Source organism: Pan paniscus, chromosome 10, assembly GCF_029289425.2.
Source record: "Pan paniscus chromosome 10, NHGRI_mPanPan1-v2.0_pri, whole genome shotgun sequence".
NCBI lineage: Eukaryota > Metazoa > Chordata > Mammalia > Primates > Hominidae > Pan > Pan paniscus.
The window spans coordinates 119946253-119971539 of NC_073259.2; the positions used below are offsets into that span (position 1 = coordinate 119946253).

At 44.8% G+C, this 25287-nt stretch overlaps 2 protein-coding genes across 10 annotated transcripts in view; both read left to right on the top strand.

The window, feature by feature from the left end:
- MAPKAPK5 (MAPK activated protein kinase 5) overlaps positions 1 to 20287 on the top strand; it is a 55327-nt gene extending 35040 nt beyond the window's left edge. For 4 of the 9 annotated variants that reach the window (XM_034934526.3, XM_034934528.3, XM_055096182.2 and 1 more), the window contains 8 exons: positions 2888 to 2968; positions 6044 to 6231; positions 8379 to 8499; positions 10957 to 11087; positions 11358 to 11479; positions 12513 to 12617; positions 15444 to 15499; positions 15958 to 20287. In XM_034934526.3, the coding sequence (XP_034790417.1) occupies positions 2888 to 2968; positions 6044 to 6231; positions 8379 to 8499; positions 10957 to 11087; positions 11358 to 11479; positions 12513 to 12617; positions 15444 to 15499; positions 15958 to 16302 (1149 nt within the window). In that variant the 3' untranslated portion in view covers positions 16303 to 20287. Of the gene's footprint in view, positions 1 to 2887; positions 2969 to 6043; positions 6232 to 8378; positions 8500 to 10956; positions 11088 to 11357; positions 11480 to 12512; positions 12618 to 15443; positions 15899 to 15957 lie in introns of those variants that run through there. The other 5 variants (XM_034934532.2, XM_034934534.2, XM_034934533.2 and 2 more) reach the window with 3 other exon arrangements.
- A 1353-nt stretch (positions 20288 to 21640) lies between these two features.
- LOC100968595 (disintegrin and metalloproteinase domain-containing protein 1-like) lies at positions 21641 to 25085 on the top strand. Its single transcript, XM_055096181.2, is given in 2 exon segments — positions 21641 to 21785; positions 21788 to 25085. Coding segments are annotated over 2 exon segments (2697 nt in total). The 5' UTR covers positions 21641 to 21745; the 3' UTR covers positions 24445 to 25085.
- The last annotated feature ends 202 nt before the right edge of the window (positions 25086 to 25287 follow it).

The window sequence follows — 25287 nt, forward strand, 5'->3', positions numbered from 1 at the left end:
GAAGTGTCTGTTCAGACCTTTTCTGTATTTACAAAATTGGGTTGTTTATTTTCTTATTACTGAATTTGAGAGTTCTTTGTATATTTCAGATATGAATTCCTTTCTTTCTTTTTTTTGTTGGAGACAGGGTCTTGCTCTGCCACCCAGGCTGGAATGCAGTGGCACAATCACGACTCACTGTAGCCTCAACCTCCTGGGCTCAAGCGATCCTCCCACCTCAGCCTCCTTAGGAGCTGGGACCATAGGCATACGCCACCACATCTGGCTAATTAAGAAATTTTTGGTTTTTTTTTTTAAGAGATGGGGCCTCACCACATTGTCCAGGCTGGTCTCGAACTTCTGGGCTCAAGTGATCCTCCTGCCTCAGCCTCCTAACTTGCTGGGATTACAGGCATGATCTACCACGTCCAGCTGACTCTGACTCTTTTTTTTTTTTTTTTTTAAACTCTCCCAGGTTGTCAAGAGATGGATACGAATCTTTTATTAGATCTGTGCTTTGCAAAGATTTTCTCCCAGTCTGTGGCTTATCTTTTCATTCTTTAACAGTGTCTTTTGAGGAGCAGAAAATTCTAATTTTCATGAATGCCAGTTTATCAGAAAACTTTTTTAAGGCCTGTGCTTTTGGTTTCCTATGTTGAAAATCTTTGTCTAACCCAAGATCAGTCTCCTATGTTTTCTTCTAGAAGTTTTATATAGTGTTAGGTTTTACATTTAGGTCTGTGATCCATGTTGAGTCAATTTTTATATAATGCATGAGGTATGGATCCAAGTTCACTTATTAGCATTTGGATGTCCAGTTGTTCTAGCACCATTTGTTGTTCTATTTATTTATTTATTATTTATTTATTTATTTATTTATTTATTTATTTATTTTGAGACGGAGTCTCGCTCTGTTGCCAAGTTGGAGTGCAGTGGCGGATCTCAGCTCACTGCAACCTCTGCCTCCAGGGTTCAAGCCATTCTCCTGCCTCAGCCTCCCGAGTAGCAGGGATTACAGGCACCTGCCACCACGCCCGGATAATTTTTTGTATTTTTAGTAGAGACGGGGTTTCACCGTGTTAGCCAGGATAGTCTCCATCTCCTGACCTCGTGATCCTCCTGCCTCAGCCTCCCAAAGTGCTGGGATTACAGACGTGAGCCACCATGCCCCGCCTTAATTTTTATCTTTTAAGCCCCACCCTCAGAAGCAACCGTTCATGAAAAAGGCTGTCTTTTCTCTGCGGCATTGCTTTTGAGCCTTTGTCAAAAATCATGGAACATATATGTGTGAATTTATTTTTGGACTCTTTATTCTATTCCATTGATCTCTTTTTCTATCTTTACCCCAATACCACACTGTCTTGATTACTGTAGCTTTATAATAATTCTTGAAATCAGGTAGCGTTGGCCCTCCACCTTTGTTCTTCATTTTCAAAGTTGTTTTTGCTATTCTGACTTCCTTGCATTTCCATGTGAACTTTACAGTCAGCTGTTGATTTCTATAAAAAAGCCTACTGGGAGTTTTGACTGGGGTTGTTTTAGAGCTATCATTCAATGTGGGAGTGCTGAGATTTTAGTGATATTGAGTCTTCTGACCTATGAGCAAGCTGTATCACTCCATTCATGTTTGTCTCATAATTTTGCTCAGCAATATTATGTAGTCAGTTTATAGGTCTCTCACATGTTTGTGAGATTTATTCTTAATGCTTAATATTTTTTCTGCTGTTGTGAATGGTGTTTTATTTTCAGGTTTAATTAACTCACTTTGTTGTTCTTGTGTAAAAGCTCTATATGGTGGTCGTGATTAGAGCCCAGGTCCTCTGCATGGAGACTTTAGAGTAGGTTTTTTTTTTTTTTTTTTTTTTTTTGAGATGGGATTTTGCTCTTGTTGCCCAGGCTAGAGTGCAGTGGCTCAATCTTGGCTCACCACAACCTCCACCTCCCGGGTTCAAGTGATTCTTCTGCCTCAGCCTCCCACGTAGTTGGGATTACAGGCGCCCACCACCATGCCCGTCTAATTTTTGTATTTTTAGTAGAGATGGGGTTTCACCATGTTGGCCAGGCTGGTCTCGAACTCCTGACCTCATGATCTGCCTGCCTTGGCTTCCCAAAGTGCTGGGATTACAGGTGTGAGCCACCGCACCCAGCCTAGTGTAGGTTTTTATAAGATGGTCAGTGAATTTCTATTAGGTGAGATAGCTGCAGGTCTTAGAGGTGGCACTGAAGATGGCCTTTGCAAAGTTGCCCAAGATGGCACCGCAGCCCCTGGCTAAGCGGTAGCAGTTGTATCCCATCTGCCCCAGCTTCATGGGCACAGGGGCTGAGACAGTATCAAGTAGGTCGGGGTGTGGGATGAAGTCCCCTTGCACAGAACCTCAGCATCCTGTGACTTTTCAAGGAACAGTGTGAGGCTGCTAATGTTGTGCCCCCCTCTGGAGTCCCTCCTCATGGGACATTAGAGAGGTTGGCCAGGATAATGGTCTCACGGTGGCAGTGGCTACCTCCTTGGAGCACTTAACACCTAGACTGACATGACTGTCACAGTCCCTGATGGTAACAGATGGCTTGAAGCTCATCTGCTGGACAGATCTGCTTTCGCATAGGCATAAGGGCTATCCCCAGGAAAAAGTCAGTGATCTCAGATTCCTTGATGGGCAGGAAGAAGAGAGGAATCTCCTCTAGGAACTTCATCTTCATGTCCTTGACCTGAGTATTTCCTTGGCTGATGGATAAATTACTGGTTGTAAGAAAAAAACGTTTTTGGAAGTGTAGTGTTTATGTGGAGTTTTTTTTCGATGGCTGATTGCCAGTTGTTTACCTCCTTCAGTCTCATAGTAGCCTGTCTCAAGGCAGGTTATCGGTGGTGTGATTTTCATTAAATGGTCCCCTTTGGTCTGACTCTTGACAGGTACTGGAGGCGCAAAGAAGGCATCAGAAGGAGAAATCTGGCATCATACCTACCTCACCGACGCCCTACACTTACAACAAGGTACAGGAAGAGATTTCTCTTCATTTGACAGATGCAGCCCCTCTCCTTTAGTGAGGTGTTTGTGGCCCTCTGGGAGTGTGGCCAATTCCTTTCTCACCCCTTAATATTCCTGCCCTAAAGAAGCAGCCAGACTCGCAGAAAAGTATTTGGAATTCAAGTTTTTGTTTGATGAAATATCAGATAAGGTTCAGCCAGACTCGCAGAAAAGTATTTGGAATTCAAGTTTTTGTTTAATGAAATATCAAATAAAGTTTGTACCCAATTAGCTTTTGCAGTGGTAATTAGGGACCGTGATCATCAGTCAGGTTATTTTTTTGACTGTCCATATGGTCCACTGGCCACACTGAAAACATATGGTTGGCTTGTGTTTTTGAGGTGGAGGCCATTTCTGAGATACAGACGCTAGAGAACACTTTGTGGTCATTTATGGCACCATTCTTTGTTACCCCATAAAATACAGTATCTGATACACATAGCTTAGAACAGTATCTGATACACATAGCAAGGGCTCCTAAGTGTTACTTGGTAATATTACGGTTCTTAATCTGTAGCCCACATTTTTTTTGTTGTTTTTTTGAGACAGAGTCTTGCTCTGTCGCCCAGGCTGGAGTACAGTGGTGTGATCTCAGCTCACTGCAACCTCCACCTCCTGTGCTCAAACGATTCTCCTGCCTCAGCCTCCCAGGTAGCTGAGATGATGGGTGCATGCCACCACACTCAGCTAATTTTTGTATTTTTAGTAGAGTCGGGGTTTCTCCATGTTGGCCAAGCTGATCTCAAACTCCTGACCTCAAGTGATCCGCCCGCCTTGGCCTCCCAAAGTGCTGGGATTACAGGCGTGAGCCACCGCACCCAGCCTGTAGCCCACATATTGATCCTGTCTGTTCTTTTTTTTTTTTTTTTTTTTTTTTTTGAGACAGAGTCTTACCCTGTCGCCCAGGCTGGAGTGCAGTGGCACAATCTCGGCTCACTGCAACCTCCGCCTCCCGGGTTCAAGCAATTCTCTTGCCTCAGCCTCCCAAGTAGCTGGGATTACAGGCGCCTGCCACCACGCCTGGCTAATGTTTTGTATTTTTAGGAGAGACGAGGATTCACCATGTTGGCCAGGTTGGTCCTGAATTCCTGACCTCAGGTGATCCACTCGCCTCGGCCTCACAAAGAGCTGGGATTACAGGTGTGAGCCACCGTGCCCAGCCGATCCTATCTGTTCTAAAGCACAAGAGGTTTAGGGCTTCTAGAAATAGGCCCTGGAGTCACTGAGTAAGTAGATCAGAAAAAAGATGCTACTTGGGGACTTGAGGCTAGATATAGATGACAGAAGTGGCTGAGAATGGTAAAAAGGCAGTAGGCTGGGACACTTGCTGTGGCTCCACTACTCTTAATCTGTGTGACATTGGTGAGGTCACTTGGTTTCACTCTTGACAGAGGACCTGAGAGATGACATGATCTCTGCAGTATTAGTTCCCTTTCTGGAAAGTGAGGGATTGAAGGTCCCTTTCCACCCCTGTAATTTTATTCTGTGATTCTGTTCTACAGCATGGGCTGTGTCATCCACAAATATCTACTAGTATAATGTGAAAACATGGGCAGGCCTGGCACGGTGGCTCACGCCTGTAATCCCAGCACTTTGGGAGGCCGAGGTGGGCGGATCACGAGGTCAGGAGATCAAGACCATCCTGGCCAATGTGGTGAAACCCCGTCTCTACTAAAAATACAAAAAATTAGCCGGGTGTGGTGGCGGGCGCCTGTAGTCCCAGCTACTTGGGAGACCGAGGCATGAGAATCGCTTGAACCCAGGAGGCAGTGGTTGCAGTGAGCTGAGATTGTGCTACTGCACTCCAACCTGGTGACAGAGCGAGACTGTCTCAAAAAAAGAAAATACAGGCGAGAGTACCTGAGACACCCCATTATTCAGCCTTTATGCAGAGCACCGCACAGCTGTGGTGTGAGGGGGAGTGTGGGGCCCCAGTGGCAGGCTCACGGGGCTGCCATCTTAGGCAGGCACCTCTTTTATCTCGCTGTTCAAGAAAGGCTTGAATTGAAGCCTCTGCAAACCCAGTTTTCAAAGCAAATGGAGCTGCATTTAACTAAAATAGGAGTCCTTTATGCAGTGATTATAGGCCATGGAGTCACCTTACTACCTGCAGACATGGTAGTTGGTAGCAGTTTTCTTTTTTTCACAGTATCTTCCCCCAGAATGGTGTAAGAGCTTGCAAATGGACCTAGTGAGTCCTTCATGGTCAAAGGAATGCATTTAGACCTTCTGTTCTTCCCTCCAGTCCTCTCCATGATCTGTGTCAAACTGCTTTGGGCCTTTATGAAGTGGCCTGTGCTGTACTGTAGGTGAGCCTACCTGTCTCTTAGTTGCTTTGTTTCTACATAGAGGTTTCACAACCAGCTGGTTTATATTTATTTCTTTTCTGGCTGGGGCAAAGCATCCTATACCTGTACACAGGGATCAGATAGGTGCTTGGGCCTAAAGAGTGAGAATGAAAGTACCTGTACATTTTATCCCAGACTGGCTTTGTATGATGGGATGCATGTATGTAGTATTGGTAGCTTACTGAAAATATGGAGAGAGGCCAGGTGTGGTGAGTCACGCCTGTAATCCCAGCACTTTGGGAGGCCAAGGCGGGCAGATCACGAGGTCAGGAGTTAGAGACCAACCTGACCAACATGGTGAAAGCCTATCTCTACTAAAAAAAAAAATACAAAAATTAGCCAGGCGGCATGGTGGCACATGCCTGTAATCCCAGCTACTCAGGAGGCTGAGGCAGGAGGAATCGCTTGAACCTGGGAGGCGGAGGTTGCAGTGAGCTGAGATTACGCCACTGCATTCCAGCCTAAGCAACAGAGCAAGACTCTGTCTCAAAGAAAAAAAAAGAAAGAAAGAAAGAAAATATGGAGATAAAGACTAGTTCTCCTAAGACTTCCTTCAGCTTTCCTAGTCTCTGTTAAGTGACTCTAGTTTATATCAGCCTATATATTGCAGGGGCTATTCCTGAGCCTGTCATGGGGTGTTTATTTGGGGGCTCTGCTTCTGCTGTGAGTGACCATTTTCTTTTTTGCTTTCAGAGCTGTGACTTGTGGTCCCTAGGGGTGATTATCTATGTGATGCTGTGCGGATACCCTCCTTTTTACTCCAAACACCACAGCCGGACTATCCCAAAGGATATGCGAAGAAAGATCATGACAGGCAGTTTTGAGTTCCCAGAGGAAGAGTGGAGTCAGATCTCAGAGATGGCCAAAGATGTTGTGAGGAAGTGAGTTCACGGGCTGCTGGGCAGGGAGGCCAAGGAGGCCTCCAGGTGGTGGAGCTCAAGGGAATGTGGGTAGAGAAAAGTCACTGGTTTCCTAGGCAGGCTCCTCCCCGTTTTAATATCACAGAAATCTCTCTGGAGCCTGAGGTGACTGTTCTCAGTGTCCACACCTTGGTGCGAATGAAGCTTTCCTCCCTCCTGTTGCATCCCTAGACTTTGTCCCCAGGGTGTGAACCCAGGTCCCTCCATAGGCAGTCTCTGCACATTAATTCAAGACCCTAAATTATAAACCTGGTGTGCTGTCCTTCTTACGTGTGAGCTGGCATGTCATTTGGGACAGATACAATGCCAGGAGGTGAACTAGGTGCCGAGATGACAAACAGCATCCTTGGATGCTGTGGTTATGTGGGTTTGTCAGGCCTGGACCCCACCCTCCACCTTCGCGCTGCCAGTTGGTTGCTTTGAGACGGAGTCTCGCTCTGTTGCCCAGGGTGGAGTGCAGTGGTACAATCTTGGCTCACTGCAACCTCCGCCTCCTGGGTTCAAGTGATTCTCCTGCCTCAGCCTCGGCAGTAGCTGGGATTACAGGAGCCCGCTAACATGCCCAGCTCGTTTTTGTATTTTAAGTAGAGATGGGGTTTGACCATGTTGGCCAGGCTGGTCTCAAACTACTGATCTCAAGCGATCTGCCCGCCTCGGCCTTCCCAAGTGCTGGGATTACAGGCATGAGCCACCGCACCCAGCTGCTCTGGCATATCTTAAGATGGGAAGATTTAGTCAGAATTAGGGCTAGTGAGTGGATGAGGGAGAGTTGATATTCAGAGTCTTTTGGTAGCTGGAGGACTAGGTAAGAAGTCAGGCCTAAATTAGAATATGTTTGTTTTTTCTGCCCACCTGTGTGGGAGGCTGGGTGCCCATGGACTTAGGCACTGCCCCTGTCTTCCCACTGCTGGGTCTTCACTGAGCAGTGTCTCCCTTGTTGGTCTCAGTTTCTTCCTCTATAATGGGATGAAGGTACATGTTTAGGGGCAACACCTGGGAGCTGTCTCCCAACAGTACAGCCATTTCTCCGTGGAAATTACTCCCTTTCAAAAGTAAGCTTGTCCTGTTGATTAGAGGGTGGGGGTTGGGGGCAGGTTCTGTGTGCTATAAAGAGGGACTGTTTTCTAAAATAGACAAGTACAAGTTTTTAGGAACGTGGGTGCAACGATTAAATCACCATCTGTCTTGACATGCTATTTCCTTGCTGTATTCCCAGCTATTTGACCAAAACCTCAATGTCCTGTAAGTAGTTCTTTGCCAGTTTTCTATAGAATACATTTCCTGTCCCTAGAGCAACACTGATTATCTTTTTGGTTTTGGGATCTTCCAGATAATCCTTTCTTTAGAATCTGAAGCCATCTGTTCAGAATGATCCAGAAGAAGGTGGCAGACAAGCTGAAGGAGCAGTTAGGCATGTTGTCCTGACATTTGTAATGAGAGATGGAGTTGGAAGGAGGGAACGGGCTGAGATGAGCTAGGAACCACATCAGTGGGAATGAACAAGATGGAAAGAAGCATGATCTGAAGGCAGACAGCACAGAAGCAACACCCTGGGCTTAGAAGGAAATGCCATCCCTGTCTCAGAGACTCTAGGTTTTTAGCTTTTGAATGTCTGTGGAATAATGGGCTCATGTCCTGCCATATGGTGACATCTAAGAGTTTTATATTGGGTAGCAACCTGCTTTTCCAGAACCTCATGACCCTTCAACTAATTCTGCAGCCACTATCAGCCAAAAAGAGCACTCTGAGTTCCTTTTGGAAGTTAAAGCCCATTGTCCTAGAAACCTCAGTATGGAGATTCAAGGTCTGAGGAACTATAAGCCATATGTAGGATTACCTTATTAAACCCTAGAACTCAAAAGTATCACTGGATTAAGCCCTTTTCTACCATTTTAATCTCACTTTTTCCAGTATACAAAGGACTGCCTCAAGCCATAGTACCCCTACAAGTGGTTGGAGACTAGAATCCCATCTGTGCTCTGCAGGTGGAAAGCCCAGGCTTGCAGAAGTCAGAAGTAATCAGAACTGTTTAGAGCCAGGTCCAGGAACTTCCTATGGCCTTTTGGTAGCAACTGTGCATGGCAGCCCTGTTGGCGTTTTCTCCACAGGCTCCTGAAGGTCAAACCGGAGGAGAGACTCACCATCGAGGGAGTGCTGGACCACCCCTGGCTCAATTCCACTGAGGCCCTGGATAATGTGCTGCCTTCTGCTCAGCTGATGATGGACAAGGTTTTGAATGATGTTTACTTTGTTGGCTGAAAAGACTGTGTTGGGAAGGAATGCTGGGGCTTGGCTCAGTGAGGGGTTAAAGGCAAAACAGTGCAGAGTACACGATCCTTCCCAGAGAAACATCTCTGGTTTCCTGAGAGTCAGGATCCAAAATAAGGAATTTCTTTCGGTAAAAGACCAAATCAAGGCCTGGTGAATATAAACTAAGGGAGCACTCAAAGGAATAGCCTCCATATTTCTGCTACAGGGCTGCGGGCACAGAACAGTTTAAGATTCCCTCCCTTTCCCCAAGGGGTTTAAACAAGACTGGCTGGGAAGGCAAGGCCAATAAACATGAAACAAAGAGGGAACATTTCAAATATCAGAGCTTTGCATGTTAACTTTTCTGTGAATGCTGTGGGAATTCAGAAAAAGAGCACATCTTTGAAGGGATGTAATTTTCCCAAAGAGAAGGCAGAACCCCTCACATGTATTAACTGTCTTCTGTGTTGCAGCATCTGAGTTCTTTCTCATGTTCGGACATGCGCTGTCCTTGAAGAATTTGAGTAGACAGTGTAAACGCCCATGCGTGGCGAACAGCATAAGCAAAAAAACACATGCAAATACATCATCGGGAAAAATAATTTGGCCTCACTAATGGGAAGTTAATGAGATGGGTGTGGCAGGGCCAGGCTTTGCAAGTGGACAGAGGGGTTTAAGTCTTAGTGGGATGCAGCTGAGAGGCCATGGTAGCTTTTTGAGAAGAGATTTGCCACTAGGAAGGTATTTAGAGATAGTCAGACTTGGCGACTCGCAGACTTGCCAGCCTAATACTTCTGCAGTAATCTAGAAGTTGGAGGTGGCTATGGGAGCAGAGAAGTAGAGGTGAATGAACAGGCTAAATATTTTTGAAGAAAAATTTCTACAGTTTTTCGTGATAGACTAGATATAAGGGGACAGTTGTGGCATATCTGGTGATAACATTGACAGATTAGGAAGGAGGCTGGTTTGGGTGAGAGGGAGTCTCTTAGGTTTTAGATATTGTTTGAGATGGCAGAGGAACATTCAAATGAATGAGATTTATAGGGTGGGACCATAGTGTGGCTGTGAGCTCAAAGCGGTGACACAGACTTGAGTGTTAACAGCTTTGAAGGGGTAGGGTGGAAGTGTTAGACGTCTCTTTCTAAGTTTAGCTGGAGCATGGAAGAAAAAGGAGAACTGGAAAGTACAGTTCTCTGCCTTCTCTTTGATTTGTGGGTGGTTGTCTTCCTGTTTTCCAGAAATGGTTTGGTCATTCAAAAATCCAAAGGGATTACTTAGATCCTGGTTGTCAGCACATAGAGGTTACTCAAGATCTTAAAAATGAGGAGATAAGGCCAGGCATGGTGGCTTACGCCTGTAATCCCAGCAGTTTTGAGAGGCTGAGGCGGGCAGATCACTTGAGGTCAAGAGTTCCAGACTAGCCTGGCCAACATGAGGAAACCCCATCTCTACTGAAAATACAAAAATTAGCTGGGCGTGGTGGCATGCGCCTGTAATCCCAGCTACTCTGGAGGTTGAGGCAGGAGAATTGCTTGAACCTGGCAGCGGCAGAGGTTGCAGTGAGTCAAGACTGCACCACTGCACTCCAGCCTGGGAGACAGAGCAAGACTCCGTCTCAAAAAAATTCTTGTTGTGAAAATTCAGATGGTACAGCAGTGTTAAAAAGTAAAAGTTCCCTTTCATTCCCTGCCACAGTCACACCCCTCAGAGGTGAGGTAATCTATGGCTTGATGTATACTTCCTGATCGTTTTCTGGGATACACACACACACACACACACACACACACACACACACACACACATTCTGTCCTTCTTTTAAAGTACAAAAATGGAAAAAAAAAAATACAAAAATGGGATCATATTCCTATGAAGCCTTCTGATGATTTCGTCTGCCCGTAGTGAGATTATACACTGTTCATAAAAGCACAAACTTCCAGAGTTCCAGACTCCATGACAGCTATTTCTTACTGTAAATTACTTGACTGGTTGTGGCCTCGGTCATGTGGCCTCAGCCTTGGCCATGTGAGATGGTCAGGGCTCTGAGCTGTCAGGGCTGAGGTGAATCAATACCGTCTGTAAGGCTTCTTGGGCAGCAGCCTGCCAGCCTTTCCGCTGATGTCCATATGTGCCTCTTTACACTTCCCCTCAGTAGTGGCTTTGAGTGGGGTTCCTGCTGGTATTTCTTACTTGCATTTCTGTCCCCCCACCAGGGAAGAAGGGCTAGTTGTTGTGTGACCTTTGGTTGGCCTGGTGTTTCCTGGTTCCTGCTGATCCATGGGGAAGAGTCCTCTGCCTTATCAAAATATTTATATTCCTTCAGCATAAGAGTGAAATTACCTTCTTAGTACTTTGAGCTTTTCCTTTCCACTTTCTTAGACTGGCTTTTTAGGTGCCCAGCAATGAATATGAAAAACTGATGGCAGTGTTTGCATTCAGGCAGTGGTTGCAGGAATCCAGCAGGCTCACGCGGAACAGTTGGCCAACATGAGAATCCAGGATCTGAAAGTCAGCCTCAAACCCCTGCACTCAGTGAACAACCCCATTCTGCGGAAGAGGAAGTTACTTGGGTAACTGAGCTTATTTCTTCGATTCTTCTTCATGGCTGGAATGGCTGAGTACTGGGTTCTGAAATTTAAGAAATTTAACTTGCTCAGCTAGGGGTCTTTCTTTAGCCTCTGAAGAGGGTGGAGAGGATAAGCTCTTAAAATAGTATCAGGAGTTGGACACTATTGTTATTTTTCTGATACATCTGTTGCCTTATGTTTAGAGTTAATATCTGTCCAGAGTTGGTTTTTGGGGTCTCACGTTGTCATTACCCCTCCCTCAAACTCTTAAAGCACCAAGCCAAAGGACAGTGTCTATATCCACGACCATGAGAATGGAGCCGAGGATTCCAATGTTGCCTTGGAAAAACTCCGAGATGTGATTGCTCAGTGTATTCTCCCCCAGGCTGGTAAAGGTCACACCATTTACTAATCCTCTGTGTGTCTGTGAGTGTGTGTGTGCAGGGGTGGGTGGGTGTATGCATGCACATGGCAAAAGGAATGGTTTAATTTTGGGTTGTCTGTTTCATCTTGTGTTATAAGAAAAGTACATTATATAAGGTAGTCTATGCCCACTAAAAAGATTGGACAGTGGGAGCTTAGAAATGCAGTTAAGTTCTGCCCCTCCTTTGTTTCTGTGGAATTTCTAGTTTAGACTTAATTGGCAGTGTCAGGTGCAAGCATGCAATTTTGTGTTTTCTTAGTTTGACAACAAGGGCACAGGTTGGGGGATAGAGAATGGAAAATGTGGGTAGGGTCTGAATCTCATTGCAGGCTGTTAACCATTTCCAGAGCCTTTAGAGTGCAAGGCTGCCATTAGCTCATAAATATGAGAATACCTCCTTAGTTCAGAAGTGGCTCCTGCTGCTACTCATGTCATGGGCAGAGTGACTTACACGTGGGTCCTTTGGAGTGAGAGCTTTCTTTCGTTATGTTCTCTCTCCACTCATCGGCGGGTGAGGGGCTATTCTCAGCAGATAAATGAGAGGCTTCACATACTAGGCCAGAAAACAGTTGGGTTGACCTATCTATCTCCCTAGATTCCTTGGGTTTTAAGAGAACTCATGTAGTGTACCTCAGATAGCTTTCTAAAGTAAGAAATGAGCTTAGGGGAGAGAAAGTAGCCCACTCTCCCACTTTTTGGTCTTTGGTTGACCAGGTGTCTTTTGTTCAGCAATAGAGTCTGCCACAGCCTGTTTCCCATCCCTTGGTGCTAAGACTCTGGGGCCATCAGTGGATTTGTATAAAGATGTCAGAGTAAAAAAGAGTCCACATACCAGATGCGGTCTACATAATGTAGGGACTAGCAGTAAAGCCCTTGTCTGGTGAAGTTTTGCACATTCAGTCAACATTTTTCAACCAGTTGGACATCACGTCCTTCCATCTCTCACACTAAAACCCCATGATGCTGCAGGAAAAATGCAAATTCCTCTTCATCCTTACCAATAGGAGAGAATGAAGATGAGAAACTGAATGAAGTAATGCAGGAGGCTTGGAAGTATAACCGGGAATGCAAACTCCTAAGAGATACTCTGCAGAGCTTCAGCTGGAATGGTAGGAGCCTTCATCACCTCCCTTCCCCAGGAATGCAGACAAGTGATTATGTTTAGAACATATAGTATCTCTTTGGGGCCTGAGCTGCGGCTGTTTTGAAGTGAAGTGAGGCTGGCTGGAGAGTGAGTGGAGCATTGTGGAATGGGGGTTAGCTCTACATTAACTGCCCAGGCATACCTGGATATCTGGCCCTTTCACTTATTTTCCGGAGTTCAAGTGAATTGTGTATTGCAGATTCAACACTAGAAAGCCCCCATCACACACCACTTGGGTAAAAAAAAAACCCAAATTTCAGAACTCCTCTCAGATACCAGGACTATTCACCAGGTCATTAAGAAGCAACAGATGCTGAAGGGGAGAAAGAGGACAAAGTGCCAGCGAGTCCACCCTGCTGATCCCGCTGATCTGCTTGGCTTAGAGAAGAGCTGTTTCACGAAAGAGGAGAAAGTTTGCCAAATCTACTGCTGGTTAAGTTTTTTTTCCTGAAGCAAATAAGGTAGAGATGAATTTCTTGAACTGCCTTGTTTTTCTTGAGGCGGAGTTTCACTCTGTCCCCCAGGCTGGAGTGCAGTGGCGCAATCTTTGCTCATTGCAACCTCTGCCTCCCGGGTTCAAGTGATTCTCCTGCCTCAGCCTCCCGAATAGCTGGGACTACAGGCAAGTGCCACCATGCCCAGCTAATTTTTGTATTTTTAGTAGAGATGGGGTTTCACCATGTTGGCCAGGCTGGTCTTGAACTCCTGGCCTCAAGTGATCCACCTGCCTCAGCCTCCCAAAGTGCTGGGATTACAGGCGTGAGCCTCTGTGCCTGGCTTGAAACTGATTTTAATATTGTCTTTCCAGTTGAGCAAACTGTACTAGACTTATGCTCCAGGATGCTCAGGGAAGGGAGCAAACTGAAGATTTCAATGCCTCACTTGTTTCCGCGTTTTTTTTTGTTGTTGTTGTTGTTGTTTGTTTTGTTTTGTTTTTTGAGATGGAGTCTCCCTCTGTTGCCCAGGCTGGAGTGCAGTGGTGCGATCTTGGCTTACTGCAACCTCCCCGTCCTGGGCTCATGCGATTCTCCCACCCCAGCCTCCCAAGGAACTGGGACTACAGGCACGTACCACCATACCCAGCTAATTTTTGTATTTTTTTTTTTTTAGTGGAGACGGGGTTTCAACCCATGTTGGCCAGGCTCGTCTCGAACTCCTGACCTCAAGTGATCCACCCACCTTGGCCTCCCAAAGTGCTGGGATTACAGGTGTGAGCCACTGCACCTGGCCTGCCTTCTTGTTTCTTAGACATGCCATAAGAAATCTAAAGTGCTAGCCTGGCCATTCCCATTCTTGGAGGAGATTCACTTCCCTGGGATTTTTTTAAAGAAAAATTTGAGGGCCAGGCACGGTGGGTCACGCATGTAATCCCAACACTTTGAGAGGCCAAGGCGGGCGGATCATGAGGTTAGGAGATCAAGACCATCCTGGCTAACACGGTGAAACCCCACCTCTACTAAAAATACAAAAAAAAAAAAATTAGCCGGGCATGGTGGCATGCGCCTGTAGTCCCAGCTACTCAGGAGGCTGAGGCAGGAGAATCGCTTGAACCTGGGAGGCGGAGGTTGCAGTGAGCTGAGATCACACCACTGCACTCCAGCCTGGGCAACAGAGTGAGACTCCGTCTTTAAAAAAAAAAAAAAAAGGGAAAAAAAAACTTGAAATATGTCATTTTAGAAAAGTGATCACATATGAAATACAGACTTCAGTGAATTTTCACAAACTGAACACTCCTCTGTAACCAGCACCTAGATCATGCAGTAGAACATGCATCCTCTTCCAGTCACTCCCTCCCTCCATTCAAGGGTAATCACAGTCCTGATTTCTAGCACTGTAGCCTAAGTTTGCCTGGTTTTGTATTCTTTGTGAATGGAGTCAGACAAGTCTGTGTTCTTTTATGTCTGGCTTCTTTTAGTCAATTAAATTTTAGTCATTATATTTGTGACATCCATCCATGTTGTGTGTAGCAGCAGATCATTCATTTTCACTGTATGAATGTGTGCTATATTTCTCCATTCTACTGTTGAATGGACTTTAGGATTATTTCCAGATTTGGGGAATTAAGAAAAGGGCTGTGGTGAATACTCTTGCGAATGTCTTTTGATGAGCTCATTTATCTTACGTGTATAGGATTAGAATTGCTGGTTCATGGAGGTCTTCATCTGTCTGGCTTTAGTGGGTACTGCTACCAGTTTTTCAAAGTGAATTTATGAACTCCCACTAGCAGTGTTTGGGGGTTCTGGTTACTTCACGTCCACACTAACTCTTGCTATTGTCTTTTAAAAAAATCTTCGTTATCCTGGTTAGTTTGTAGGTGGTATTGCAATGTGGTTTTAGTTTGCATTACCCTTAAATGTACCCTTAAAACGTACTGATATACGTTTTAAATGTTTATGGGCCAGTTAGATTTCCTCTTTTGTGAAGTACCTATTCAAGTCTTTTGCCCATTTTTTTTCACTGAGTTGTGTTTTTCTTATAGATGTATAGGAATTCTTTATATATTCTGGATATGAGTCTTTTGTCAGCTGTATGTATTACAAAGATCTTGTCTCTCTTTGTGGTTTGCTTGTGTGTTGTGAGCTTTGGATTTTTACTGCCAGGTTAGTGGAACTGTACAATTGCTACCTGAAAAATGGGGGATCTGAACTGCTTTTGATCAGTGGTGGCGGTGGTTCCTCCACTGGTGAGGGTGAATTTGATACTGGTAAGGTGGACCTTATTGGGTCTCTGTCAAGAGTCTGCCACCTCTCAAAGAATTTGAGGACTGACCTTGTTCTTTTTTTGCTTTCAGGTCGTGGATTCACAGATAAAGTAGATCGACTAAAACTGGCAGAAATTGTGAAGCAGGTGATAGAAGAGCAAACCACGTCCCACGAATCCCAATAATGACAGCTTCAGACTTTGTTTTTTTAACAATTTGAAAAATTATTCTTTAATGTATAAAGTAATTTTATGTAAATTAATAAATCATAATTTCATTTCCACATTGATTAAAGTTGCTGTATAGATTTAGGGTGCAGGACTTAATAATAGTATAGTTAGTTATTATTTGTTTTTAAGAAAAGCTCAGTTCTAGAGACATATTATTACTTTAGGACTGTGTAGTTGTATATTTGTAAGATGACAGATGATGCTGTCAAGCAATATTGTTTTATTTGTAATAAAATATACAAAAATCACTTGCCAGCAGTAGAAAAAGGACCGACTATACCGACCTTTCTGATTAGTAAACAGTTGAATCAAGGACTCTGGATTCTGGTTTCAATTGCCCTGTGTGTTTATTTTCCACACCATTGCTAGATTAGCTCTACTGCCAAGACATTTTTGTGGCTGTCATTGCAGACTGCTTGCTGGAACTCACAGGAGGCACACTTGAGCTTGGGGAGCCAACTTCCATGATGGAAGAAGAGGGAGGTGAGCCCTCATTTCTCCTGCCCCCTAATTCCCAAGAGAAAAGCAGGAACATTTCCTTTTTGTCATATCTGTTTGTTAAAAGGGTACTGGTGTGTTTCTTAAATCTAACAGGGTTTTCTTTTGGGTTTATTCTTTTTTTTTTTTTTTTGAGACAGAGTCTTGCTGTTGTAGTGGAGGCTGGAGTACAGTGGCACTATCTCCGCTCACTGCAACCTCCGCCTCCCAGGTTCCAGTGATCCTCCCACATCAGCCTCCCAAGTAGCTGGGATTACAGGTGCCCGCCACCACGCCTGGCTAATTTTTGTATTTTTAGTAGAGACAGGGTTTCACCACGTTGGCCAGGCTGGTCTTGAACTCCTGACCTCAGGTGATACGTCTGCCTCGGCCTCCCAAAGTGCTGGGATTACAGGCGTGAGCCACTGTGCCCGGCCTTGGGTTTATTCTTTCTTTATATGTTTGTTTGTTTGTTTTGAGATGGAGTCTTGCTCTTATCACCCAGGGTGGAGTGCAGTGGCACGATCTCGGCTCACTGCAACCTCTGTCTCCCAGGTTCAAGTGATTCTCCTGCCTCAGCCTCCCAAGTAGTTGGGATTACAGGCACCCGCCACCATGCCCGGCTAATTTTTGTATTTTTAGTAGAGACAGGGTTTCACCATGTTGGCCAGGCTGGTCTCGAACTCCTGACCATCCACCTCAGCCTCTCAAAGTGCTGGGATTACAGGCATGAGCCACCAAGCCTGGCCTATTCTTTATATGTTTAACCGGAGCTTCCCTTTCCCCTTCCAGGAGGTCCTGCTTTGTCCTTTCCCCTTCCCTGCAGCCTTCACCAGCTCCATTACTCCTTATTTCTGTTCCCTGTTCCTCTGGTCCTGTTTTTGGAATAATTTGTCCGAGAAATTTACATGTAATTAATTGAAGTGGGACTATTGGATTATCATGTAAGATGATCCAGTTTTGGTTTTTTTTTTTTTTATAAGGCTGCCCTGTTTCTCTGTAATATGTCTGTCTGGGTTTTGTGTTGGCATCCTCTGGGCTGCATTTATCTTGTTTATTACCCTTCATTTTCAGGAAGCATGGTTTTGGCCCCGAGAGCAGCTGTTTGAAGGAAAAATAAGGCTAGGTCCTTTTTTAGTTTTCTGTTGTGCATATGGGTTTCCATAACAAACCAATTTTCGTGTATGTGTGTGTGTGTGTGTGTGTGTGTGTAGCAGTTTTTGGTGGGTACTTAGGTTGGTACATAGAAAAGCTGGCAGGTAGACTCCAGCTCGCAGAGCAGAGGGAGAGGATAGTCATCTGTTATTCCATTTTTTCTCATCTCATTCTCTTCGATCAAAATTGATCTCACCAGCAACTTATTTTCTAACTCCTCCACTGTGCTGAGTAATTCCTCCACCCTGAATCTTTAGGGTGACATTTGGTTAGTATGCCCTGTATGTGTGTGACTGCCTGTGGGAATAGATGATAAAAAACAAGTGTCTTAAGAATTACCTTATTACATTGCTTCCTTTTTTTTTTTTTTTTTTGAGATGGATTCTTGCTCTGTCGCCCAGGCTGAAGTGCAGTGGCGCGATCTTGGCTCACTGCAAGCTCTGCCTCCCAGGTTCACACCATTCTCCTACCTCAGCCTCCTGAGTAGCTGGGACTATACAGGTGCCCGCCACCACGCCCGGCTAATTTCTTGTTGTATTTTTAGTAGAGACAGGGTTTCACCATGTTAGCCAGGATGGTCTTGATCTCCTGACCTCGTGATCCGCCCACCTCAGCCTCCAAAAGTGCTGGGATTACAGGTGTGAGCCACTGCACCCGGCCTACATTGGTTCCTTTTTACCTTGGAGAATTTAATTGAAAGATATTTTTTGAGATAAAGTTCACTAATCTTAGGTGACTGATAACTGTTATAAATGGATTTCCTGTAAGGAGAATATGTCTCCCCCCCACCCCCCACGCTGCTGCCACCAAGACAGAGTCTCGCTCTGTCCCCCAGGCTGGAGTGCAGTGGCTTGCTCTTGGCTCACTGCAACCTCTGCCTCCCAGGTTCAAGCGATTCTCGTGCCTCAGACTTCCAAGTAGCTGGGACTACAGGCACACACCACCACGCCCAGCTAATTTTTGTGTTTTTAGTAGAGACGGGGTTTCATCATTATTGGCCAGGCTGGTCTCAAACTCCTGACCTCGTGATCCGCCCACCTCGGCCTCCCAAAGTGCTGGGATTACAGGCGTGAGCCACCGTGCGCGACCTGAATACTTTTCATGATGGCAAAATCTAACCAGCAACAGAAGAAAAACCAATGTTTTTAAATTTACTGACCAGAAAACTTGACTGAGAGTTGAATTAAGTGCCTGTTGTGTTTTTCAGTGAAATGCAAATCTTACAGATCACTTCTTACAGTTAGGAATACTGCACTTGTTTGTGTAATATTAGAACAACTGTAGTTTTCCTATCTTAGGGCAGAGGTTCAGTATTCCATGGGGAGAAAAAAACAGTAATTACCTTTGTTACTCTTCTCCTTCTTTAGAGGAATATTCTAGCATATCCATTATATCCATAACTTCTTAAATTTGTGACTTGAGTGTCTTCTAAAAAGGCTCAGGATGATTATTTTTTCCTTCAGTGTATGCTGAATTTTAGGTGCGATGGAAAAGGTATCCAAAGTGATACTCCCTTCGACTCTGAGCATCTGTTGCCCGTGTTTCAGTCACTTCAAGCTGAATTCATGCCCTCAATGTAAGTGCTGTGTCCAGACACATCCAAATGAGCACCAAGCTGGAAGTTTGTGAACACTCTGGAGGATGCCCCAGCTGTTGTAATGCAACAGCATACCTTGAAAAAAAAACAGTAGCTCCCAAGGGACTCGGCTTGGTCTTCGAAGTGGAGTTTTGTTTGTATATTCCTAGTCCAGCAGTAAATTCTGCTTTAACATAACTGTCAGGTTTGCTACTCGAAATTTGCACATAACTGGAAGTGAAACGATATCTTTCTCATATTTTTTGGCCTAACAAACACCTATACCTGTGGAAACATAACACAGGTATATTTATAATTCTTATAAAGCAGCAGGTTATGCTCTCCTGTTTGCCTACATGATTTATTAACCTTCTGCTTACTAAAGCCATTACTGGTCAATCAGATACTTTTAGACTTTACCACAGTTATAAAAGTCAGCTTGATGTAGTAAAAAAACTTGTCTCTCTCTGACTAATATGTATGAATATAGGAGAATGCCAGTCTGAATTTACTGTTTGAAACATAGATGAGGCTCAGCGTGGTGGCTCATGCCTTTAGTAATCCCAGCACTTTGGGAAGCTGAGGCGGGCAGATCACCTTAGGTCAAGAGTTCAAGACCAGCCTGGCCAACATGGTGAAATGCCGTCTCTACTAAAAATAAAAAAATTAGCCAGGCATGGTGGCACATGCCTGTAATCCCAGCTGCTCGGGAGGCTGAGGCAGGAGAATTGCTTGAACCTGGGAGGCAGAGGTTGCAGTGAGTGGAGATCGCACCATTGCACTCCAGCCTGGGTGACAGAGCGAAACTCCATCTCAGAAATAAAATTAAAAAAGAGACGTGATCCTGCTATGTTGCCCAAGTTAGACTCAAGCTCCTGGGCTCAAGCAATCCTCCTGCCTCAGCCTTCTAAGTAGCTGGGACTACAGGAGCAAACCACTGTGCCTGGCAGGAATTACTCTTTAAAAAGAGTTTATGTTGCTTGTATTCATTTGAGAAAAAAATGAGTTGAAGAAATGGTAATTGTTGGTCAAAGAAGCCAAAAGATTTAAATAAGGTCTTGTGTGTGGGTATGTGTATGTGCATGTATTTATTGAAGAAAATACGTTTCAATTTGAGAATTAGAAAATTGGATATTTCATTTTAATTATTTATTTAAAGAGTAGAATGTTCTTCCATTATTGAATCTTCTTTTATCCCACCAAATGGCTTAACCTAATTTGCGCTGCCTATTTTGGTTAAGAAACAGGGAAACACCCTAAAATCTGTGATAATTTTCAAAATATAATTTTAAGAAGCTTTGCGCTTACATAAATCACAAGAAGAAATACAGCTGGAAATCATTTCACTTTTCTTGCTGTAAATTTTTTTAGTGGGTTTGTGACAGTATAAATTTTCTTGCTAGATGCTAATGATACATTGTATTATCTGTATTAGGAATTAAATATTTAATAGGAATAGTGAATAAATTGATCTGCTCTCATGCTGTTATCTAAGATCTTATGCTACCATTACATTCCTTTCTGTAGTCGTATCTCATATTTGAAAGGTCTCATGTTGTAAATATTTGACTTGCTGTAAAATTATACAAGATAAAAAATGTAGAGTTTTATTTTTCTTCATCTAGAATGCACAGAATAACTGCGTAAGGAATGGGTGCATAGGGCTTCTTTTCCTTTTAAATTTGTACTGCTAAATACACCAAGGAAATTGACATCAAAACCAAATTCAAGGACTTCCACAGACATTTCAGGTCAATTTTAGTTCCAAACCGAAGAAATCTTTTAAAAGTTCTTATATAGCCCAGTTTTCTTTTCTTGATGAAATGTTAACTAGACACCTGGTTAGTCAGCTTTTATTTTGACCCCACAGTTTTTTTTTTGAGACGGATTCTCACTCTGTTGCCCAGGTTGGAGTGCAAAGGTGTGATCTCGGCTTACTGCAACCTACGCCTCCTGGGTTCAAGCGATTCTCCTGCCTCACCTTCCTGAGTAGCTGAGATTACAGGCGCCTGCCACCACGCCCCACTAATTTTTGCATTTTTAGTAGGGACGGGGTTTCACCATGCTGGCCAGGCTGGTCTCGAACTCCCGACCTCAGGTGATCCGCCTGCCTCGGCCTCCCAAAGTGCTGGGATTACAGGGGTGAGCCACCGTGCCCGGGCCCCACACTTTGTTTTTATGTTAGGGCAGTTGGAGGAACTGAACTTTGATCCTGATCCTTTATATACTCCCATGGTGAAACTTGAGCCCATTTTACTTAACACATAATATATCCGTGCATTAGGAAAACTTGGTAGAGAAGATTATATGCAGATATAAAATATCTAAACTCATTTGTTATGAACCAATGATAATGAGGGAAAACTTGAACATCCACATACAGATTTTCTTGAATTAAAGAAAAAAAACCAGACACTGACAAAGGAGAGTTGAACTGAGAAATGGTACCCTGAAAACTGCAGAAATGAGGGAAAGAGGCAGTGGGCCACAAAGAACTTTGACCTTTTCAGAGATCCCCAGAGAAGCCCTGCCCCCTTCCCCCCACCCCCTGACAGAATGTTGGGTTTCAAAGAATGAGCAGATTAACGGATATCAAGTTGTGTGGCCTGAGCTGAGGATAAAGAATAATTTGCCTGAGTTACAGTACTGGCTGGATCACTACAGGCCTTCTACTTGGAATATCTTCCCATGAAAGTAAAAGGAATATAACTAAGGAAGATTAAAGTTGTTGCTGTTGGAAGGAAGACATACTAAAGAAACTGCCGAAGGCCAGGAGAGAAGCAGGAAGAGAAACACGGCTTGAAGTTCTGTAAGAATCAGAGTTGGGCAAGAACTGCCAATAAGGGAGCCAGCGTAGATCTGAGACTAACACCTGAGCCTCCGAGGGTTTGTGTGCGAGGGAGAGCTCTGCTGATGGACATAGGCCCAGAATCATTAACTGATTTATTTGGGCCATGTCACTGGTGGCATTATTAAAAGACTCTGCCAACATCCTGCTTTATGGAAAAACCAAGTGGCCTTGGAAGAGGCTAAGATAAAGTTTCAAACTTGGGCTCCACAGAAGTGGAACTTAAGGCTGGGGCTAGTACCAGGACCTTCATGTATCAGGTTAGAGATTTTGATGCTTTTGGTGATTTTTGTGCCAAGCATGTACTGTCACCTGGGATCAATCTATTACTCTTTCTATGAAATAATTATTCCAAAGAGGCTGACAGTCCAGGGAGGAGATATCCCAGTGGAAGGACTGTCCTACTTGTTACTTATGCAAGGCCAGAAGCACCTGGTTCATCTGAAGGTGAAGAGAAACCATTTTGTGAATAACTTTCCAGTCTACAGTTACCACAATGGCCTCCTGGGGCAAGAATCGCCTTTCATCTCACATGACTGCCACTATGAAGGCTACATAGAAGGAGTGTCAGGTTCTTTTGTTTCTGTCAACATCTGTGCAGGTCTCAGGGGCATCCTGATTAAGGAGGAAAAATCTTACAGCAGTGAGCCCATGGACTCTTCAAGACGGTTTGAACATGTGTTATACACCATGGCACATCAAGCGCGAGTCTCCTGTGGTGTCACTTCCAGAGACAGCCATGTGGTGTCTACTAGCTGGCAACAAGGGAGCAGGAAGCCTCATGATCTACAGGCGCTGTCCTACTTGTGGTCACACAAAAAGTACGTGGAGATGTTTGTCGTGGTCAACAACCAGCGGTTCCAGATGTGGGGCAGTAACGTCAATGAGACGGTCCAGACAGTAGTGGATGTCATTGCTCTGGCCAACAGCTTCACTAGGGGAATAAACACAGAGGTGGTGCTGGCTGGAATGGAGATTTGGACCGAGGGGGACCTAATAGATGTCACAGTGGACTTGCAAATCACACTCAGGAATTTCAATCACTGGAGACAAGAGATGCTCTTCCATCGTGCAAAACACGATGTTGCCCACATGATCGTTGGGCATCACCCTGGACAGAATATGGGCCAGGCCTTTCTCAGTGGTGCCTGCTCAAGCGGTTTTGTGGCAGCTGTTGAATCCTTCCATCATGAAGATGCGCTGTTGTTTGCAGCCCTGATGGCCCATGAGCTCGGGCACAACCTGGGTATTCAGCACGACCACTCGGCCTGCTTTTGTAAAGATAAGCACTTTTGCCTCATGCATGAAAATATCACAAAAGAAAGTGGCTTCAGCAACTGCAGCTCTGACTACTACTACCAGTTCCTTCGAGAACACAAAGGGGCCTGCCTATTTAACAAGCCATGGCCCAGGGGCCGCAAGCGTAGGGATTCTGCCTGTGGAAATGGTGTGGTGGAGGACACAGAGCAGTGTGACTGTGGTTCTGCCTGTCACCTCGACCCATGCTGTGATGCCACATGTACTCTGAAGGAGAATGTTGAGTGCAGCCATGGCCTCTGCTGTCTGGGCTGCACTTTCAGAAGGAAGGGGTTTTTATGCCATCCTACTCAGGATGAGTGTGACCTCCCAGAATATTGTGACGGTAGCTCTGCAGAATGCCCTGCAGACAGCTACAAGCAAGATGGCACGTTGTATGATAGAATTCACTATTGCTCTGGGGGTCAGTGTAAGAACCCTGATAACCAATGTGTGAATATATATGGGTACCCTGCAAGATCTGCCCCGGAAGACTGTTACATTTCAATAAATACCAGAGGAGACCGGTTTGGAAACTGTGGCCGTCCCACTGAGGATCAGCAAACATATGTTATATGTTCAGGTGATAATGTATTTTGTGGGAAACTCATATGTACAGGTGTTCAATCCTTACCACGAGTCAAAGCTCAACATACAGTGATCCAGGTCCCTCATGACAATGACTGGTGCTGGAGCATGGATGCCCATAACATTACTGATATCCCTGATGATGGAGATGTGCGCGTCGGCACTTCTTGTGCCCCAAACAAAGTCTGCATGGATCACTCCTGTGTTCATCACTCCATACTCCTGTATGACTGCAGAACAGAGGAATCGTGTCATGGGAAAGGTGTTTGTAACAATTTAAGGCACTGCCATTGTGAGTTTGGTTTTGCTCCTCCTGACTGCAAAAATCCAGGAAATGGAGGCAGTGTGGACAGTGGTCCCCCAGGAATGCAAGTTACTAACAACAATGAAAGTGGTATTGAAGGTAGTGCTCGTGTTCAACGTCAGAGACAAGACCTAGACTATAAACTGATAGTGTTCCTGGTTCCTTTGTTTCTTGTACTTTTATTGTGCACTCCACTTACAATGTCTTACCTCTGCTCTGAAGTTCAGACAGCAGTGGCTGAAGTAGAGGAGTCATCAACGGAGACAACATTGGAATCAGAGCTGACTTCAGCAGATAAGATCCCAACAGCAGAGGAAATCCTACCACCAGATGAGGAGGCCCCACCACCAGGAGAGGAAGCTCCACCACCAGCAGAGGCCCCACCACCAGCAGAGGCCCCACCACCAGAGGCTGCCCCACCACCAGAGGCTGCCCCAGCACCAGAGGCTGCTGCCCTGCCACCAGAGCCTCCCCTTGTGCCACAGGCCCCGCCACCAGAGGCTGCCCCCCCACCACAGGCCCCGCCACCAGAGGCTCCCCCCACGCCACAGGCCCCACGACCAGAGGCTCCCCCAGCACCACAGGCCCCACCACCAGAGGCCCCACCAGCACAGTAGGCCCTTCCACCAGATGCCCAGAAAGAGCCAGCACCAAAAGAGGAAGCAGGTAAAAGACAGGAAAAGCTGAAGGAGAAGAATGAAGGATGAAGCCAAATATCTCAAACATGTCAGGCATTGAGTGGGAATAAGAAGCTCATAGAAGCAAAGGTGAAGTGAGAATTGGTGTCTACAGAGGCTGTGACTGGACTATGTAATCTGTAGAAACATGCTAATGTACGAAGAGGGATTTCCACCCGTACGAAGAGGGATTTCCTCACTTCCAGTATTCATTGTAAACTCGTTATATTCTCATACATAAAATCATATATAAAATATTATGTATTTCTGTTTTCTCACATTTCATGAAATAATTTTAGCTCTTCTCATGGGTCATTGCTATCAATCTCTTGTTTCAATTGGGCCAATTTCTGAGTCACCCAAATTGCTTTTCAGGGCATATAAACTTTCATTCACATGATCTGATGTAATGTATTATCGATTATCCATGCCTGTATTGCTGTGACTGGGTTATCCATCCCAGTAATAGTGACCCATTATGTTAGGAATGTTATTATAGTGATTGAATATTCTAATATGCCCTGTCTGCTTCTATTCAAGAAATATAGGTGATTTTAAATAAATAAAAAGGTTTTTTTCCACATGAATCATCACTCCCTGTAATCCCAGCTGAGGCAAGAGAATCGCTTGAACCCGGAAGGCCAGGGTTGCAGTGAGCAGAGATTGCGCCATTGCACTCCAGCCTGGGGTACAAGAGCAAGACTTTGTCTCAAAAAAAAAAAAAAAAAAGTGAGCAAAAAGACATGTCCTTAACTGCCCAGAACACGGCTTTATCTTCAGTGA